At 33.8% G+C, this 13,414-nt stretch overlaps 1 protein-coding gene across 6 annotated transcripts in view; it reads right to left on the bottom strand.

Annotated features, from left to right (window-relative positions):
* Positions 1–13,414, bottom strand: part of Ralgapa1 (Ral GTPase activating protein catalytic subunit alpha 1) — a 241,944-nt gene that overhangs the window by 108,290 nt on the left and 120,240 nt on the right. For 4 of the 6 annotated variants that reach the window (XM_074068142.1, XM_074068145.1, XM_074068143.1 and 1 more), the window contains 5 exons: positions 7,645–9,186; positions 5,787–5,911; positions 4,671–4,887; positions 3,498–3,674; positions 1,490–1,642 (listed from right to left, as the gene is read on the bottom strand). In XM_074068142.1, the coding sequence (XP_073924243.1) occupies positions 1,490–1,642; positions 3,498–3,674; positions 4,671–4,887; positions 5,787–5,911; positions 7,645–9,186 (2,214 nt within the window). The remainder of the gene's footprint in view (positions 1–1,489; positions 1,643–3,497; positions 3,675–4,670; positions 4,888–5,786; positions 5,912–7,644; positions 9,187–13,414) is intronic. The other 2 variants (XM_074068146.1, XM_074068148.1) reach the window with 1 other exon arrangement.

Here is a 13,414-nt window from a genome sequence, read left to right as displayed (position 1 = left end):
TAGACCACTTGCCCAGCAAACACAAGGTCTTGAGTTTAATCCCCAGTATCAATTAAAAAAAAAAGTAATAATGAATAGTTAAATAATATTTGGACTGGCTGCCTGTTTTGTTTTTTGTTTTTTTTTTTTCCTGGCACTAGGGTTTTAGGCTCAAGGCCTGACACTTGCTAGGCAGGTGCTCTAACATTTGAGCCACTCCACCAGCCCTTTTTTGCTTTAGTTATTTTTTTGTTTTTCAGATACGGGCTCACATTTTTGCCCTGGGGGCCTCCTGCATACCCTGGATTACAGACGAACACCTACATGTCTGGTTTACTTGCTGAATGGGGTCTTGCTAACTTTCTTGCCCACACTGACTTCAAAACAGAATTCCCCTGATTTCTGCCTCCCATGTAGCTGGGATTACAGAATTGAGTTACCATGCCCAGCCCTGGCCTGCCTACTTGTTAAATTTAACTGATACATTTGCAAAATCAAAAATCCATTTTAGAGCTGGAGACCTGGCTCAAGCAGTAGAGTGCCTGTCTAGCAACCATGAAGCCCTGAGTTCAAATCCCAGTACTGCCAACAATAAAAAAAAAATTTTTAAGAAGGGTCAGGAATATTCCTCAGTGGTACAGTACTTGCCTAATCTGCATAAAAATTTTTTAAATTATTGGTTCAGTAAGTTGTTTCACTGAGTCTGAAAGTCTGATTAACAAGAGATAATGCTATTACTTTCTCCTGTGAGTCAGCAGGATCTTCAAGTACAATATTAAGAATAACAATACCAAATTATGTATTTTCTCTTTTAGGAACTAGCATATCACATCAATAAATGGTAATACAACACAAAAATAATGCAATCAGTAATTCTAAGATGTTTAGTCTTATAATGATAAAATGAATCAAAAAAATCAGAACAATTTTATAAACAGCTTCTTCGTTCTTTTCCTTTTTCTTTTTTTTGTTTGCAGTACTGGGGATGGAACCCAGTGCCTCACACTGGCACTCTACCATTTTATCATGTCCCCACCACTTTTGATTTTGAGATAGGGTTTATCTAACTTTGCCCCAGCTGGCCTCCAACTCTTGATCTTCCTGCCTCTGCCTCCTGTGTACCTGGAATAAACTGTTCTCTTTAAGAGCAAGAAAAAAATGACAGAGGAAGACATTTCCAAAAGACTTATAAAAGGTTGAGCATGACTGTACACATCTGTAATCATAGCTACTCCAAAGACAAAGATCAAGAAGATTTAAGTTCAAGGCCAGCCTGAACAAAAACTTGAGACCCTATCTGAAAAATAACTAAAGCAAAAAAGAAAAGGCCTTGGGGGTATGTTGAAAGTGGTAGAGCACCTGACTAACAAACAAGAAAGGAAAAAAAAAAGACTTGGAAAAGATTATGTATGCAGTCATTCATAATCAAGTTTAAGATGACTTATTGAAGATCTCCTGACACTAATACCCTGAAAGGAAAAATGGCAAATATGTAATTTCCAAATATTGCCTAGGTCATCTGGTGTCTGAAGAACAGAGTGGTGAAGCTTCTCATCGAGCTGCAGATCCTTCTGCTCCATGGGATCCATATTCAATGTGGAAGGAGAAGGTGTCTGTGACCTGGATCCCAGAGCTGAATGGACTGGTGAAGCACTTTCTGAACCTGTAAATATAATTTTATAAAATTACATGAGGAACATATTCAATACCCTACCTCAGACCAATAAAATATTTGAGACCCAATAAAATATAAATTTAAAACACTAAAAGATAAAATGTGTTCTAAGTTAGTCAAGCATGTTAATAAAATCATAAGTACAAGGTTTTGTATCCAGGATTCTGATCTTATGTCCACCATAAGACTAACATGGACTCAAAAATGAATGTAGCAGGTTAACAGGAGCCCTTAGTGATGGTGAGAATGTCTGTCTCATTCTTGGCCCAGCTGCAGAAATTCTGACACCCATTACTACTGTTTCTCTTTCTTCAGACTTGGCAGAATCCAAAAGTGAAGGCGCTGCTGTACTACATGGCACTATCATTGACTACTGCTAGCTTGGTTTATAGTGGTCCCAGCCTCCAGTCATCCCTACTCCTTCCTCCCAATCCATTCTCCAGGAGACAGCAAAAATATCTAAAAATCTAATCTGATCACATCCCTTCCTTATTTAAAAGCCTCTAAGGCTCCATACTGGAATCAGCATAAGCCCCAAATTCTTACTTTTGCTTTCAACTTTCCCTGCAGTTTTCTTATCTCTTCACAATCCACCAAGACTTTTGTGTTTTAGTCACAGAAGGTAAACCACTTATACTTATTAGTATGTATCATACTTTGGGTCTTTCCCACATACTTTTTTCTTTGCATGGAGTCCTAATCTTTGTTTAATCTAATTAACTTTTCAACTTTCAGCTTAGAAACTCTCCTGAGAAGCCTACTCCTGACCCTGCAAATGTGAATATAAAGTCTCCGCGATATGGTTTGATTGAACCTTGCAACTCCATGCTATACACTTATTACACTGACTTGAATTGACTACTTAGTTTTAAATTCCACTTAGTAGACTACAGATTCTATTAAGAATAGTGATATAGCCAGGCAGCTGTGGCTCACTCATAGCTATAATCCTAGCTACTCAGGAGGCAGAGGTCAGAAGGATCATGGTTTAAAGCCAGCTCTAGGCAAATAGTTCATGAGATACTATCTCAAAAAAGCCCATCACAAAAAAGGGCTGGTGGAGTGGCTTCCTGGTTACTAGGAATGCTCAGTGTATTTATCTTACCTTTTTTTGCGGGGGAAGGGTGAGACTGGGATTTGAACTCAGGGCTTCATGCCTGAATAGCAGGAGCTTGCAAAGCAGGTGCTCTACTACTTGAGCCACATCTCTAGTACATTTTGTTCTGGTGATTTTTGAGATGGAGTCCCACAAACTATTTCCCTGGGCTGGCCTTGAACTGTGATCCTCCTGATCTCAGCCTCCCAAGTAGCTAGGATTACAGGTGTGAGCCACCAGCACCCAGCCTATATTTATTTTTAAGGATGATGACAGTGAGAGGTATTTATTATAAAACAAGAATTTTCTTGTTGTCTTTGAGTAATTTAAATCCTGTTATGATAATCTGTGGCTCTAACCCAACTGTTTACTCTCTTCCCTCAGGCCTTATTCCACAATGGGGCATGTTAATGTTTTTATCTTGTGGGAGAAGACGAGGCAGACTGTTAGACTCTAGTCTAACTTGGAATGACAATAGAAGATAGTGTAGTACTTTAACACTTCTGTCAGGTTATCTATTTTAAAATAACTGTACAAAATGCTTTAGTGCAGGTTATCTACAAACTTCATGGCAAGAAAACTATTTCAATGTCTTTCCCCTCCAATGTTATATAAAGATGAATGGAAAAAAAAAACTACTTGAATAGTAATAAGTAATACTTAAAATCTTTCAGACAAATTTATAACTAGATCTTTTAGAGGTTTAAAAACCATATTTATGGAACACATTCTCTTAAGTAATTTTACCAGTAACTGTTGCAACTTCAGCAGAGAAAGCCTGTTGATTAAGACTGCTTGTTTCAGAATCTATATGGAGTGTGGTTAGACTAGCCACTTCCTGCTCCTCAGTGCTCTGATGATGGCCAGAACCTGAATCCACGTCAGCAGAGGATGCAATTCCAGGGTCAACTCCAAAGCCAAAGTCTATAGAAAGAAGTGTAGTGCATTAGCTATAAAACAAAAATATTTCCCAAAGAGATTTTGTTAGATCAGCAAAATGATCAAACATCAATGTTTCTGCTAACTCTACCCTATTTACATACTACTCTAGCAAGTGTAAGTAATGACAACATTTTGAAGACAATAATTAGGAACATGATTTTAAAAAAATACTTCTCATAGCTTACTATCAACAACAATCATCATAAAAGAGAGACATATGATATATTATCACTATTCTTATCCATGTTTCCTGATAGCTGGTAACATAGTGCTTTTCAAATATTTTATAATCTCTAGTGCAAAAATATACAAAATGACACACACACATATATAGTAAAGCATCATCTTTCTCTTAAATCCTATCTATCTGCGATCACAGTAGTATGCAATAAATCTATGAGGAAAGGAAACATAATTTTTCAATTCATCTCTCAGCTCTTCACACACTTGATCCCCAAGGGTTTTACTTTTTCCTTTTTTGTTCAGGTGCCCTTCCCCAATCACTAAGTGTAACAAAATTTCAGCAGGATAACTATATGATAGTAAGACAGTACCAAGTAATAACACTGATGTTATTTTTAACATACAGGAATTATTCAAGGAATCTGGGTGCTATAGCACTGAACATAACTGGTCAATGGATGCCAGGTATGGGTGCACAAAATAATGGCAACTAATAGCCATGACTATTATCAACTCCATCCTAAATTATTTTCCTTTTTATGTTTTTAGTCTTAGAAATATAATTTGTTTTATGAAAGGGCAGTATTTTTGGTTTTACATATGCCCTTAGTTTGGCAAACTAAAGTAGTTTCAATTTAGAAAATCCTAAACCTAAGGTGACTTCCTAAAACTTGCTTTGTAATTTAACTGAAAAGTGGAATCAAAAGATAATGATGGCTATATAATCCATAAGTTGGTATCAAACCAAAACAAATCAATACAAAACATACTATTCAAATAGTAAAAGATACTAACTGTCAAATTTCCGGCCATCATATTGGAAAGCACTGAAAGAATCCGAATGACTGTCTGAGCTGATAAGATCGCTGCTCCCTGCACTGGCAGGAGAAGTCCATTCTGAGGGTACACCTGGGTCATCAATAGGGCGCATCTGATTTTGCTTATTTAGAATATCAGGGAGGTCTTTGGGAATTTCAAGGCTGCCTGGACTACTTCCTCTTCTTGTCATAGTCTAAAAATTAAAAAAAATATTTTACCATTTAAAAAAATTTTAAAGAATTATTCACATTAAGCATCTAAAACCTTTAATTTCCAAGATAACCACTGCCATAAATTCTGAAATTTAGGGCTTCAGGGGAGAAGAGAAACACACTCACTGAACAATCTATGGAAGATGTAACATTATGGATCCAGTTCCTAAACTATTTATTGTTGGTCTGATTAAAACAAAGACCCAAATATCAGTTGGTGCTGGACCTGAGCTTTTAACTCTCAGTAGGATTCATGTACTGAATGTAAATTAAACAATAGAAAAAGCAAAGTACATAAGTGGAAAAAGAAGCAAACAGTAGAAATAGTGAGAGAAGGAAGAATGATGGCAAAGATGTCATTCTATAATGATTCTACCATGATTTTTACCCACTCAAGAAAAAAAAAAAAAAAGAACCACTAAGAAAAGCAATAATCATGGAACAATTTGAAAGGTAAGTGGAATGCGCCTGTTAAAAAAGCAATTTCATATATTTATCCTTCCCTAACAATTAAATATTATTAGGGATAAAATAGCTTTTATTTATTTAACATTCAAGATAAAAATAATTTTAAAATCTGTTCCAAAGATATCTGGAATGATTAAGCAATAGTTATGCTATCAAAACTGTGGGAGCTGGGCCATGTAATTCCATTGTTATCATTCCTACTGAGGGCTGGCCGCTGACACCAAGGTAACCTATGCAGAAAGATGAAAAAAAGTGGAGAGTGACTTATAAATACTTGAGCAAATACATTTTCTAATCTTTCTTTGGTGAAAACTACAAATCTGCTTGTTTTATGTCTTTAGGTGAAAAAAAAAACTGAAAAATTCTCTACCTTCCTCTCTAAAACCAAATAAATAAAATAAAATAAACTTACTGAGGCATTACCACTTCGAAGTCGTTCTGCTATAAACTCATCCATCAGATCAGGAACATTAGCACTGCTGCTGCCAATATCACTATTAAGAGGAGGCAGTTTGGGGCTCATGTCCTCTTTATTGACTATAAGTAAATAAACAGCTACATATAGTGAGGAACAACTTAAATACATTTTCTAAATTTGAAACAAATATAACCCAAAGTACCTATGCCATATCAATTATTTGCCAAACATGCATTTATGAATAATTTCCCTCCTCTTAAGATTTAATTTTAAGAATTAGTAAATTGATATTTACTTTATTTAACTAAGCAGATGTTAGTCAATCTCCAGTACAACCTTAAATAGCGAGAAAGCTTATAGATAAGCACTATTTGAAGTCAGGTTAATATTGCCTATAAAGAAACCGGTATATTTCTCTTTCTTCCTGCCTGTGTGCTTCTATTTAGAATCTTAATAATTCATAATTCCCTTTTTCCAAAGAATATGTACAAGGAATATATCCTTTCTATGCAAATCTCAGTGAGACACAAATGTATGAAGTTTGGATATTTATAAGTAAAAATTCTATGATCTTAATATACTGTTGTTTCTATCCATTATAAAGTCTAATTTTAGAGAGGCTTGTTTTCACAAAGGTTTGTTTTTTTTTTTTTAAAAAAAAAAAAACCAACCAAAATAGTTATTTTGATTTTTTTGGTGGCTACATTGTGATTTACATTAATAAGAATATTTTAACTTGGGAAATGACTTAGAATTTATAAGATGTTGTTTATGTATGTCACTACTATGCTGTTGAAAAGCTGATTTCTTTCTGTAAAGAAATCAGCATTGTTTTACATTCCTAATGAACTATAAAGCATTTCAGGTTAAGAAAATATACTGGTCAGGAGTTTATTATGAAAAACCATTATCTTTATACTACTGGCCAGGCTTTGCTAAGCTATCAAATACTGCCCTCGGGTGGCATTAATGGCACAATGCAAGATGTATCATACAGCATTGGTTAATCATGCTAACAAAACCATGTTAAAACAAATAAAATCAAAACCTACCTTACTGCTGAAAGTTAATTTTCTATATCTGTAAAGTTATTTTAACTTTGAGTCAAGATAAACAGTTACCATAATCTTGCTTTCTTTCTGTAATCTGTTCATGAAACCTTTACACATTTAAAATCTCAGGAACAAAAGAAAGCAATGATAAGTGTTTGAAGGACATAACTTGCATTCTATACAAATGAATGCAAAACTAAAAGCCTATACCGTTTTTGGAAAAGGTTCAAGTGAAACATCACTAAATCTGCTTTGAGATTTAAGAAATAATTTCTTCTTCCATGATGCTGGTTCTAAGACCTTGAATTCTATTATGTTAGATATCAAAGTAATTTTCTACCAAGAAAAAATGTAAAACCAAACAAGTCAGCAGTAAAAATAAGTGAATTCAATTAAATACAGCTACTGCCCTTTAAAATATAAACTATAATGGGGCAAGAGAGACAGTATAGTAACTCCTCAGTAAACTTAACTTCAAGACTAATGTGGTATACTCTGAAAAAAATATCTGATTTAGGTAGCTTTTGAAAGGTTGTTAAATTTTTCCTGTATCTTCTTTCTTATCTTATTGTTCAGCAGCAAAGAGGTTTAACTAAATGCTTTATAAGGGAAATTAGTGATTTAAATAAACGTTTTATGCTGGGAAAAAAACAGCTGGGGAAAGGCGCATGCATAACCAAACAGAGAAAAAGCAGTGACCATCCCAAAGCTTTTTGATTGCTTATAGCTTGCTTCAGTTGCATTAAGCCAAACTGGTGCTGTCTTTCTCCTTTTGCGCTCTGCACACTGTTAGTGCTCACCTGCAGCTTTCCTTCCAAAATAGCCCATTACATGACTGTACAGATCCCTCAGTGGAGCCTCTGGTGGCATTCTGTTCTGCCTCTGTGGGGAAACATTTGCCTTCGGCTTCGAAAGAGCATGTACAACAGTTTTATAAACGCCACCCAGGGAGCCCTGCTGTAGTCCTGCCTCCTGATTTGATGACCTAACTGTACTGCGACTACCTAACTGATTACTTGCAATTCCTTCTTTTTGCAGTATGGTGGTGGGAATCTCTGTGGATTCTTTCACTGTTTTGCTACTAACTGATGCTGCACTAATAGTATCTAAAGGCCTATACACACCAGGTCTTACAAGCTCTGGACCACTAGCAGAGCTGGTATGTGTGAGGCTAGTGCTGCTATTGCTATTACTACTAAAGCCACTGAGCTTCCGTAGTCTCATCTTCCATGGAGCCTCTTTGTTTTCCAGAGGATTGTAAAACTGAACAGACTCAGTAGATGGTCTAAAAGTAACATGAACACTATTTCGTTTCTTAGTAGCAATTTTCATGATTTTGGCTCTATGGGTTACTGTTTCAGACAAGCTCCTTTTAGTTGGAGAAACCTTGCTATTGTTTGAAACATGAGGCATTCTGCGGTTAACTGGTGGTTTTAGTGTAGTTTTCTTAGCATGCATTACATGTGGGACAATGATTTTTTCATTAATTTGCATATCCTTAAGCTTTTCAACTAGTGTTGCATCTACACAGCCATCTAATTCTGTGGCTGTTTGTCTATACAGATATTTCTTTTTTTCTTTATCACAGGGGCTATCTGAACTAGAATCCGATGACTGTTTATCAGTATTTAGTTGCTTAGATTTTTCAGCAGTTTGTGCTCTTATAAAAGTACCTGACTGGTTAGGATCAATATTATTGATGAAGACAGATGAATTTGGCTCTTTTTGAAACTGTATGTTTTCAGGAGTCCCAACAAAAGACATGAGATTTTCTGATTTTATTTCCTGATCCATGTATTCTAATTTATCTAAGGATGATCTTTCATCCCTAGTTACTGAAATAATCACTTCCTGAGAAGCTGAATCTTTACCTATCTCATTTTTACTATGATTTTCCTGGTTTTCCTTAAAGTATTCTTTCAGGGAAGAAAGAAGATCATCATCTCCTTCAAGGTCAATGTACTGGATTTGTTCAAAAGCTGAATCTGCAAGCTCTATTGGACCTATTAAATGACAAAGATGGTCATATATGCTATCACCAACTTCCAGAGAAGACTCTCTACTATGAGTATCAGTGATGTGGCTTTCAGTGGATCTAGTTATTGAAGAAGCCTCTGTGGAACTCTGCAAGCTTGGTGCATGACGGGATGAACTGTCAGTGACAGGAACTGCACCTTTGGCTCGTTCAACAGTGAATGGTTCCAAGATGTCAGAAGTGCTGCTGCTTCGAGGCAATGGCTGTTCCTCATGCAAGGCACCAAAAACTTCATTTCCAGTGTCTTCACTCTGTGAAAAATGTCTGACTCTAGATGAGCGGGGAAGTATTTGAGCATCATCAATATCTGAAAAGAGAAAAATTACATAGAGTAGGAACTATATGAATATAAAAAATAAATAATTTCAACCATAGCCTAAGCATATACTTTCAAATAAAAAAATCGGAGATTTTTTGTAAGTTTGATTAAAGAAAATCAATTAAAAGTACAAATCTGTTTGTTTTTTTTTTTATGATGGGCACAAGCCAATATAGCATGTAGTATCAATGAATTAGAAAACTATCAAAATACATTTTAAAATGTTAACATGCACAGAAACAGACAGTGAGGTGATAAAACATTTGGAAGTGCATTTAAAGATAGAGCTGTGCCAATAAACCAAACAATTCAAATTTGTTATTCAAATTTTCCTACTTAAGTTCCAAGCAGAAAAAAATAGATCTTAACATATAAAGCTGATCTAAATATCCTATCGTAGACTCTTATTGAATTCTTCTGCTTCCAGACTAAGCAGGTAACAGTCATCATCTTTTTTCAACTCTTTGCTTGATCTGTGGTCTGACTGATCACGTATTGTAAATGGAAATCTCCACTCTCTTCCTTAAAGTTCTATTTGATAGGAAATCATCCATTTTACTGAAGTGTTTACTATATTTTACTATAGTATTAAAATCTATTCACTGTCATCAAATAAAGTCAATATATTATAAAAAAATAATTCTTTTTGTTTTTGACAAAAACATTATTTAAATCTGCTAGAAAGAAACCTTACCTGCCTTGTCAAATAGCCATCAAACTCTAAAAACTGTATCTTCTTACATCTGTTTTTTGTGGTTGGTTTTTTTTTTTTTTTTTTTTGAGGCAGGGTGTTGTTATGTAGTTCAGCTGGCCTCACCTCATGATCCTCCTGCCTTAGCCTTCTGAGTGCTGGTTTTATAGATGTATACCACCATGCCCAACTCTTACATTTCTTTTAAAGAACAACAGATTCAAAATGGACATTTAGAGATTACCTAATTTAATTGCCTTACAGATGGAAGAAATTGAGGCCCAGAGAGATTATTTTATAAAAAAGTATGAGAAGTAGGCTTACTGTAATTAAATTGTTTTTACTACCTTAAATGCTAAGTATATGATAAATCCTCAAAATATATATCAAACTAACAATCACAAGGTGAAATGCCACTTAACTGTTCAGATACATACACATTTTTTAAGAAGGAATTTTGTAAGTTAAATATAATGTCCAGGACTAGAGGTATGACTCAAATGGTAGAGCAGCTGCCTAGCAAGCACAAAGTTCTGAGCTTAAACCCCAGCACTGCCAAAAGATAAACAAAAACCAAAAAAATATATATCTATGAATCCACCCTGGTTTTTAGGTTATCTAGGAATAACAAACAATGTTTCAGAAGCCAGCAAAATATAATGATAAAAGGACAGATTTAAGTCTATGTTGCTTTGTATTAGGCTTATGGGGGTACAGGCCTATAATCTCCAGCACTTGGGAAGTAGAAACAAGAATATCAAAAGGTTGAGCCCAATTTAGCCTAGATGATAGTGAGATCCTGTCTCCAAAAAAAAAAAAAAAAGTAACAGAAGTACAACTGAGAGATCACAATGAAAATTTAAGGGCTGGAGGCATGGCTCAAGTAGTAGAGTATCTGCCTAGCAAGGATGAAGCCCTAAATTCAAACCCCAAGTACTGCCCCCACTCCCAAATTTATAGTCATTTGTGTAGAAGCACAAAGTATTTTCTTAATGGTAACTAGGTCTTCAATTTAGGTTTACTTACACTGGAGTCTGAGAACACTTTTCTTGTTTATTGAGAGGATTTGTCCTACAAAGTACTTTCAGGATCCATGCTTGAATTAAAGGAGGCAATATTTCTGCTATTTCATTAATATTACCCTCTGTTTGTATGAGACTCGAGGATCCACTTTATACTAAATTCAGAACAGAGGTTTATGTTATGCCAAGATTCTAGTATATTTCTGAAGATATACATACAGGCTCCTAATACAGGTCAAGTATAATAGTATATGAAATGGGTTTTTTTGTTACTAAGCTGGGGGAGACATAGATACTTAAAAAATGATGTTGGCTTTCTTTCATAATGCACTCCATTTGGAATTTTTTCTAATAAAAAGTAAAATATTTCCTTACAGACTTCACATTTATACTCATTAAGTACTTATTACTGCCTCAGATGACTAATGCATATTTATTTTGTGCCTCTGGACAAATGTAAATACTCTGATTTGTTGCCTTGTGGGCAGATACTATTTTCAATATGCACTCCAGGTTTCTTTTTCACTTAAAGCCTAAAGGATACAGAAAGGGTAAAGACTACATAACTTTTCTATGAAAATTCTTAAGAATTTTATAGTGGGGATTTTATCAAAGTTCAAAGTCAAGATTTTAAAACATCAAATCCAATGTTACAAGGCCAACAAATATATGACCTTAAAGGAAAAGTAGAGCATTAGCTTTAATTTTTAGTTTCCTTTATTGATATTTCATAATTTTTCCATTCTAATGAAGCCATGAAGAAATACTGTAAAAAGTTCTGTTTTTATGAATTTCTTCCCAAACACAGCCCTCACATGGCATGTTAAAAATACCTGTTTTCTTATTAAAATTGTTATCACATATGGATACTACAACTTCTGTACAAGTTTAAGAGGGCAAGAGCTTTCAAAAATTTAACTGAATACTTTTTTTTTAACTAGTAATGTAGTGGAGAGTTTAAATCTAAATAAATATTGATGTCAAACTTTAAATATAGTTCTTGCATGAACACAAGATAATACTAACTGTATAAAATAAAAGAAGAAAATAATGCTGACAGGAAACTCATATCAACACTTCAATTAAGTTTAATTAACTCTAACAACTCTTAAATATAGTTGGGAAAATATACCTGAATTTTACTGAGGAGAAAAAGATTAAATAATAGCTAAAGCATATAAAGTTTTTGACATGCCAGATGTTGTTCTAAGCTCCTTACATTTATTAATTCATTTCACTCTCAAAATAACCCTGTGAAGTGTTTTTTCCCCTATATTATTGATGAAGAACCATTTAAGCAAGTTGCCCAAAGCTACAAAGCTATAAAGTGAAGAGCTGTGATTTAGCAAAAAAATGAATGCATTCTTAGTCTCTTGATTTTGTTATATATGTTTTATATTTATGAGTTATTTTAAAATGAAGATTTGGTTAAAAATGTATTATTAGGAAACTCTTATACCAGCACAGTGATTTACCTCTATAAAGATAAGAATCTTAGAAATACAAACCTAGACAAAACAAATACTAATAAATTATACAGAGGAAAACAACTAAAAAACTCTGTATTTGATTATTAAAATAATGCTGGCATCAGGTTTAAATAAACATGTCTTTCAAAATAATTTAATTATGCTGTTTACATTTTAATTTAGAAAATAGAAGCCTTTAATTATCTTAACCTAACTTATTAAAAACCATTTAATGAGTAAAATATGAAAAAATGTCTTTAGCAAATAAGAAAAAAAATCTTTAGACACTGAGAAAATGCTTCAAAGAAAGCCTACAATTTTATAAAAATGCCAGGTTCAATATTGAGCACTAACATAATGGAAATTAGTTTTGTGTTAAAAGATCACCTTTTTTCCTGAATATTTCAAAGAAAAGTTTCCTATGCTAGTTTGAAAGGTAAGCTGTATATTAAAGTATTAATATTAGCTTATAATATTAATTATAAGGTAAGAAAAAAGCTACCTTCCACTAGAATTTAGGTTCCTTCAGGAATTTTGTCTTATTCATCACAATATCCTCATGCTTGAAAAAGTACTTATCACATACTATGAGCTTAATAAATATTTTTAGAAGGAAAGTATTATCTTTTATATTAAAAAAATAGCAGCTAATTGGTAAAAATCAAATAGTTTTTTAAAACCAAGAAACAATCTCTTAAGTAAGAATACTAACATACCACTAGAAGTTTTTAAGAATTTCTAAAATGACTTACAAAAGTGCCAACATCTACTTCTTTTATCAAAGTTAAATTGTTTCCTTGGTCAAGGACAAGTATTTAGTCAGTAATATTTTTATAGTTCCTGAATTCATAAAATTGTTTACTTAAGTTTTTATGACTTTTATATTCTGGACATAAAATAGGTTCACACGTGACTAACCTATTTTTATGTTAAGAAAATAATGGTGCTTTGTTTACAAACATGTCACATATTGCCATTTTTAATTAGCTTCAAATTTTTCTTTTTTTAAAAAAAGATGAATATCTTATTGCATA

The sequence above is a fragment of the Castor canadensis genome, chromosome 3, assembly GCF_047511655.1.
Source record: "Castor canadensis chromosome 3, mCasCan1.hap1v2, whole genome shotgun sequence".
NCBI classification, from domain to species: domain Eukaryota; kingdom Metazoa; phylum Chordata; class Mammalia; order Rodentia; family Castoridae; genus Castor; species Castor canadensis.
Note: the sequence above shows the minus strand (reverse complement) of the source record. Positions and strands in the feature narration are given on the sequence as shown.